Source organism: Lonchura striata, chromosome 5 (genome assembly GCF_046129695.1).
Source record: "Lonchura striata isolate bLonStr1 chromosome 5, bLonStr1.mat, whole genome shotgun sequence".
NCBI lineage: Eukaryota > Metazoa > Chordata > Aves > Passeriformes > Estrildidae > Lonchura > Lonchura striata.
The window spans coordinates 23885183-23892445 of NC_134607.1; the positions used below are offsets into that span (position 1 = coordinate 23885183).

At 54.5% G+C, this 7263-nt stretch overlaps 1 protein-coding gene across 1 annotated transcript; it reads right to left on the minus strand.

Annotated features, from left to right (window-relative positions):
* Nucleotides 1-892: 892 nt before the first annotated feature.
* LOC110483808 (extracellular serine/threonine protein kinase FAM20C) lies at nt 893-6563 on the minus strand. Its single transcript, XM_021553969.3, has 10 exons — nt 5772-6563; nt 4138-4313; nt 3972-4050; nt 3385-3477; nt 3084-3199; nt 2608-2788; nt 2383-2492; nt 1624-1705; nt 1449-1508; nt 893-1367 (listed from the first exon to the last, which is right to left on the minus strand). The coding sequence occupies exons 1-10, from the start codon at nt 6248-6250 to the stop codon at nt 1133-1135; spliced, it is 1611 nt and encodes a 536-aa protein (XP_021409644.2). The 5' UTR covers nt 6251-6563; the 3' UTR covers nt 893-1132.
* Nucleotides 6564-7263: the final 700 nt, after the last annotated feature.

Genomic DNA, 7263 nt, shown 5'->3' on the forward strand with positions numbered 1-7263 from the left:
CTGTTAGCACTGGGGGGGCACACTGCAACAAACCCTGATTCAGTGTCCCCAGCCCCGTTGTGTAACGCAGACAGATCCTCTTTGTCTCCCTTTTCTTTTTTTTTCCTTCCTTTTGAGCCCATTTTTTTGTTCCAGCCAAAATCTCTGCCTAGCTTTTCCAGCTCCATCTCCCACTGTGCCAGCTGCCCTTTTTCACCCCCTCCCATGGCTTCCCATCCCTTTGCAAGTGTCTGGCTGGGACAGAGCACATCTCCCCTCCCCAGTGGCACCTTTATCTCTGGCCATGCAGATGGCAATCCCATGTCCCAACCTGGGCACAGTGGCAGTGGCTGTCACAATGGCACCTGCTCCAGCTGACGTAACCCTGTGTGGATTAACCCCCCTGGGAGGCTCAGGGGATAAGCTGGGTGCTGAGCCACCAGGCACTAAGTAGGGTGCACAGCCCCAGGTCAATCCATCCCCCCCTCAGGAGCCACTTTTTCAGGTGTGAAGGGAGTCAGTGGCAGTTCCTGGGGGATTTGGGAAGATGTTCTGAGGGGAGTGGGGTCTGTCCTTGCTCCATCCCTGGTCCTGTGGAGGAGGTGGTGATGTCAGAGCCATGGGAGTTTTTGAGTGGGTGTGGGAAGACTGGGGCAAAGATAAGTGGTGTGTAGCTGGGAGCTTCTGCCTCATTTTCCCCACACCAGCAGTGGGGAGTCTCAGCTCTCTTTTTGGGGGTCACCAGGGCATCACCGTGCTGGGTGTGGGGGTAGGGCAGAAGGAGGTTGTTGCCAGCTGTTGCCAGCAGTTTGGCAGTTCTTGCTGGTGAAAAGCAGGAAAAATCCCTACCCTTTCCTAAAAGACTTTGGAGGGCTGAAGTGACACGTCCAGGCATGCAAGAACAGGCCAGGGCTGGGAAAGCAGCCTTGGTGGGGAAGATCACAGCTTGTGTCTTCTTCACTAGGCCAACCTTTTTATTTAAATTCCCTCCCTGTCCCACCTATCCTTACAACCTGCTTTCCTGGTTCATCACGCCACCAGCTCTGGCACCACCAAAAGCTGATGCTACACAGAATCAGAGCTGCACATGGACCCCCACATCACCCTCGGCAGCACACCAAAACAGCCCAATACAGCAGGGGACCAGCCCCCGTCACACCCATGGCCCCACATCATCCACCAGCACCTTTTCCTGGTGGGCTGCCCTGGCCAGGCAATGTCCCACCGCCACCAGCACCTTCTCCAGGCGCCGGTCTAATGCCTTCAGGTGGGGCTCAGCCAGGACAGGGGCCAGTGGATCTGCGGCCAGCGCCTCCCGCAGCACGTCGCTCAGGCGATAGGGCTGGGTGGCCAGCAGCTGCAGCCGCAGGTACGTCGACTTCTTGATGCTGCCAGAGATGAGGAGGGAGAGGTCTCAATAGGAGGAGCCTCTCCCCAACAGCAGATCCAGGGTGGGGACAGCCCCTTACCTGCAGCATTGGTGGAGAGGGGCCAGGATGGACGGTTCATCGCGTGAGTGTGTGCCGAAGCTGGGGGTGGGGAGAAGCCCATAAGGATGGCATTTCAGGGTGGCATTTCAGCAAGACTGGAGGTCTCCCCCCACCCCTCTGCTGTGATTGCTTCCCCCCTAATCCCCAGCTTTACCCGCGACCATTGTCCAGGTGGAGCAGGAAAGTGTCATTCCCAAATTTCTCAAAGGTCTCATAGTGGTGCCGGTCCATGTTGCCTGTGGCGGGCCAACAAATTTGGCGTCAGGTTGTGGGCTGGAAGATGGGAGCAAAGACACAGAGCACTCCTCTGGTGTGAGACTGAAACCCAGAGCCCAGGGAAAAGGGTTGGAGGCACCTCTAACTTGTCCATCTGGTGGCCATGCCCGTGCAGGGGAACTGAGCAGAGACCCCACAGCCTCCAGGCTCCTCATCCCAGCAGCCCCACAGAGGGACAACAGTGGCAAATGGAGCAGAAGTAATGGCAAAGGCATGGCTGGATGGTCAGGAATGAGGAGATGGGAAACTCTCCCAGTCAGATGCTGGTGAGGGAACAGCGCAGGGAGGAAGAAATGGCCCAGGGACAGGAGAGGCAGCAAGAGCTCTGGCTAGCATCATCTCCACCTCTGGTTCTGCCGGGGCTGCATGTGAGAGCGTGCTGGAAGGTGCTTCCCATGTCCAGGGTATTCAGCAGGCATCTCCCTGGAATCTCTTGACCTTTGACTTCTGCCTGGGAAATGCCCTAGTGACACAGCCCTGTGCTCTCAGTGTAAGTAAGACTGCAGCTCACTGCAGCCTGAACAACAGTTTGGACAACAAACCTCACAGGACATAGTACCACGGGACACGGAGCCATTTGGGCCTCTAGGTCCTGAGGGACCTCCACAGCCCTCAGCACAGGCACAGAGGGGCTCACCCATGAGGAAATCGAGGATCGCCATGTCGATGAGGTCGAGGAGGCGATGGCCGCTGTCGTAGGGCGGTGTCTCTCGCACCTGAGCGCAGTAGTTGGGGTTCAGCTCCCATCTGGTGGCAGAGGCCGGGGAGGGCAAGGGGGCCATCAGAGTGGCTGTGGAGAAGCCCCCTCCCATCCCATGGCTCTGCTGGCCCACATCCCCACACTCCCCATGCCCCATCTCACTCAGCCTTCTTGCTCTTGTGGTAGGAGCGGCGCCAGGGGCTGCGCCAGGAGCGGCGCTTGGCCAGGGTCTTGTCAGGGAGCAGGGCAGCCATGGAGCCCTCCAGCCGGTCTGGTTTGCCACAGAGGGCGTGCTCGGTGGAGCAGTAGTAGGAGCACTCCCCGTAGAAGCAGAGGTTACCCGCTGGCCAGGTGACAAAACAAAGGTTGACAAAGAGAAGGAAGGTACCCCCAGGCAGAGTGGTCCAGCAAACAGCCAGGGAAGAATGCTCCATGCACTCTGGCCATGTGCCACCAGCAAAGCAATGGCAAGGGAGGCTGTGAGGAGCAAAGGCCTGTGCAGGGTACCCATGGGAGCTGGAACAATCCCCAGTGGGATAGTTTGTCTGAGTGCGGGGGGAGCCAGGGCAGCAGCAGCCAGCACCAGGTGAGCTCCATCCAGGTGGCCACAGGAGAGGACGGAGAGCATGAAAGCTCACCTGGGGAGATGAAGAAAGTCTTGGCCAGTTTCTTGTCTGTGGTGATATCCCGAATTTCCTTTGTTATGTTGACCAAACGGCCAGAAACTGGAGGAATTCGCCGGAAATCCAGGATTCTGAAACACAGAACTTGGAATAATTTCTTACTGACCTCAGCTGGTTTAATAGTAGTGAGTTATTAAAACTGACAGGAGACACAGGTATCCCTCACAACAAGGAGCGACAGGTGGGATGAAGGAGCAGTTTCTCCGGTGCTTTGCCAGTATGGGGGGGCAGGCTTGGATGCAAAACTTATGCTCACCTGTCCAGGTGGAAGGCTGCAATCTCTGCATTGTGCCGCTCAAAGTCTGAGAAGTAGAAGAAATCAATGGGGGTCTCCTGGTCCCGGGTCTGCCTGGAAGGAGAGGGGACAGTGGGAGGGGCAATCATCATGGATGGGGTCACTCCAAACCACCACTCACCTTGTGTTCCCTTGTGACACTGGAGACACAGCCAGACCCAGTCTCCTCCAGTCACTTCCTAATGAGTGGGTGGCTCCAAGCCCCCTATCCAGGCTCCCACACAACACCTGCCACCAACTCAAGGGGTGGGGAAGCCCTCATGGACTGGAGGCTCTTGGATGGTCCTCATGAACCATCTTCTTCTTTCCACCACTGGAGGTCACTACCCCATCACAAGCTGCATCCAGTTTGCAGCAAGCACCACCAGGGAAGGAAAGGGAAATCAGACCATTCTGCTCACCTCAGGTTTGGTATGTATGGAGGTGCTGAAGCGAGGCAGCACATGAAGCATTTCCCCATTTCTTCCTCCATGGTCCCCTCTGGCCACTCCTCAGTACCTAAGAGGACCATGTGGATGACTTATAGGGTTCTCCCAGGCTCTACTCACTTCATGGGCTTGAAGAGGGCCTGCCCATAGTTTGGGAACGTCATGATGAGCTTGAGCTGGGTCCCGCCGGACTTCTGGACTGAAAGGAGGCACATGGGGATGAGGGAGGCAGGCAGCAGGCAGCAGGGTAGGGGTGTGGACAGGGGTACAGACAGGGAGGTGGTACCCGAGCTGATGATCCTTTGTGTGGCCAAGTCCTGGAGGAGCGTGGGCAACAGGGGGTCCCGGCGGGGGTACAGCTCATAGCGGTTGATGCCGATGTGGAATTTGAGCCAGGTGGGGTAGGTGTCATAGGCTGTCTTCCCTGTCGGGAGGAGCGTCTCGGCTTTACTGCTGCTGACCCTGCAGCCCGACAGCCACCACCACCCCAACAACAATGACAACAGCTTTTAGTTGAGACAGGATGGGTCCTGTGTCCCCGGGCCCTTCCTGGGAGCCAGTGCATGGAGGGTGAGGTGGGGAGAAAGTCCAGAGCAAGCCCTGGAGGGCTTCCAGGTTTCATGGTTGCAGAACTGCCTGCCCCATATGGTCTCCACGGGGCTCCTGGCACCTGGCAGATCCCACCCAAAGCTGGTGGCAAGGAAGACCCACCAGCATGGCTGGATTGAACACAGTGTCTTCCCTCCATCCCCCAAGGAAAATCCTTGGGTTGATCCTGCTTCTCTCATCCATGCACTTATTTCCCTGCTGGAACAGATCATCTCACTGTTTTTACCTAAGGGGTTGGCTCCCAGGAGTATAGTCTGCTACATCCCTCCCTGTGCTTACTGGGGACACGTGTGTACACAGAACAAGGGTGGAGAAACATGGGCTTCCCAGCCATCCCCACCACTGACCTGAACTCCCATCCTCAACAACCCATTCCCCTTGGGTGGGTTTCTCCAGGGGGATAGATTTGTGTTAGCACTATCCCTGCCTCTGCGCATCCTGCAAATTTGCAGTTTGCTGGCATTCAAGGGAGCCCCCGGGGGGATCTGCCCCACCTGTGTGCTAGCACACATTGGAACTGCAATGGGACAGTTGGGCCAAGGCATCTCTAACCCAAATCCATGTCTCTCACTAGGAAAACACAGACTGTGCATTGATTTCATCAAACCAGACCCAAGGCTACCCAGAGCTGGTCCTCAGAGACAAGGCAAATGCCCATTTGTGGAAACCAGCTCTTAAGCCAGCTTTTATTCTCTCCCAGTTCTAGCAGGCACCACTTTTGGAAGGTGTGCTTTCCGTAAGGAAGCTGCTATGTGTTACAATGCTAAAGCTTTTAATATCTTCCCTCCTAATTAGAGGTTAGTAGTTCAAAGATTAAAATAGACAGCTGTCAGCTCTGAGCTCACCATACAGCCAAACCTAACAAGGTCAGGCAATATTGTGCAAAATGCAGGATAGGAATGGTACCTACATTTCAGGCTTTGCATCTCCAACATACCAAGAGAGGGAGATAAAACTGCTTAGAAATCTGGAGGGAGGGAAGACTTTCTCATATACAGACAGAGATACTACAGGCTAGTCTGCATTTGGGAAGGGAAGAAGCTGAGGAGATCACCTAATAGATATCCATAATACCATTAATAATTCCAGAGTCTGCTTTAGCTTTGCTGTGTGCTACAAGCTTATGGGTAGCAGCCCAAAAATTCAGGGCTAGGAGAGGATTTGAGATATGAGAACAGCATCTTCAGTAATCAAGGCCCTTCTGGTGTAGGATGTTGATCTACAGAAGGGAACTATGTTTGGTCCCTGCTGCTTGTCCCCTGAAACCCACATATCCCCCAATTGCAAATTAGGGTTAAGCTTGCTCCTCACCATTCATCACTCCTGCTGCTGCGCAGACTGAACTTCTCCATGGGGTTGACAATAAACAGCTTGTCTTTCTCTGTCACCTCTGGGACAGGGATGTTGTAAAGAGGATGCTCGAAGAGTGCTGCCAGCTTTGATCCCCTGGTCCACCCTGCATTTGCCTCTTCATGCTGCTGCTGGACCCCTGGCTCTCCAGCCCTTAGGTGCAGCCCCGCTCTCTCTGGCTGGGAACTTTTCTCCAAGGAACCGTTGCTTCCACTGAAATCCTGAAGGATTCGCAGGCTCAGCTTTTTGAGGCTGGCTGGCATGGAGCTGCCTGACAGGACACCCATGGCTTTTGATGCTTTAGTATCGCAGCCACAGGACCTGTGGGTTGTGGGGAGAGCAAAATCCATCACCAGGTGCACGAGAAGGGCCAAGAACAGAAGAAAGAGAAAGCGGATTTTAAGTTTCCTCTGGAACAGCATTTGCATCCGCCACTGCATCCTTCCTCACACAAAACACTCAGGAAGGGATGGGCATGAACACAGGGTTAAAAATGTTGATGTGGCTGCAGCCTCTGTGCAAAAATAGGAGAGAGGTTTCCAGGATTTAGAGCATTGCAGCAAAAGACCAACTGATGCACGGGCAGAGTGGCAGGAAAGATCTATCACCACAAGGATGGGACAGGAGGTTGTGGCAGGGTTTATCAGCGCTGATAAGGGTCGAGCTGGCACTGCCAAGGTTAGAGTGAATGGGGCAAGCTCCAAATCAATAGCTGCAATGCTGGCTCGGGGACAGCAATGGCTGCAGATGACTCCCAACTGTCCTGTCTTTCTGTGCTGTCACCTGCACAGGGCTGCAGAACATTTCCTTGAATACAGAACATTCAAATGGTCCTGCCCATCTGCAGCACACACCCTGCCAAGCACTATGTAGCCCCATTCACCATGTTCATCATAGCTGTACTCTCAGAATCCAGAATTTTCTTTCCGTTGCTCAGCCATATCAATTTTATCACCCTCCCTGACCCGTTGAAAATCAGTTGTACTCAAGCCCCCTTTCAAAAGTCACTCAGACTGGATAAAACAAAGGGGATGTCAGCATTGACATGGGTGCGAGGGGAAATGCCAGGCTGGCAGTGTAAGGAAGGGCTACCACGCCAGTGAGTTTCAGGGGCAAGGATGTTCCCAGGGCCTCTAAAGCAGGTAGGGGAGGCAGGCAGGCAAGAGTGGGGATACTACCTTGGGCATTAGCACAGAGGGATAGTAGGACCCACCAAGTACTGGGGAGGACTAGGGAAGAGCATTTCTTTTTGCAAGAAATTCACTTTTGCAGTGACACCCAGGGGGACAGAGCTGGGATGTGTGCACAAAAATGGTCCATGACTTGTAGGGATGGAGCTTTGTATTTGATAAGGGACAGACAAGCACAGGAGCACCTGCAATAAGTCTGGGGACTGTGGTACAGTCTGGCACAGTGTTTATTTTCTCTTTGCCCTTCCAAAGGATGCAGAAGG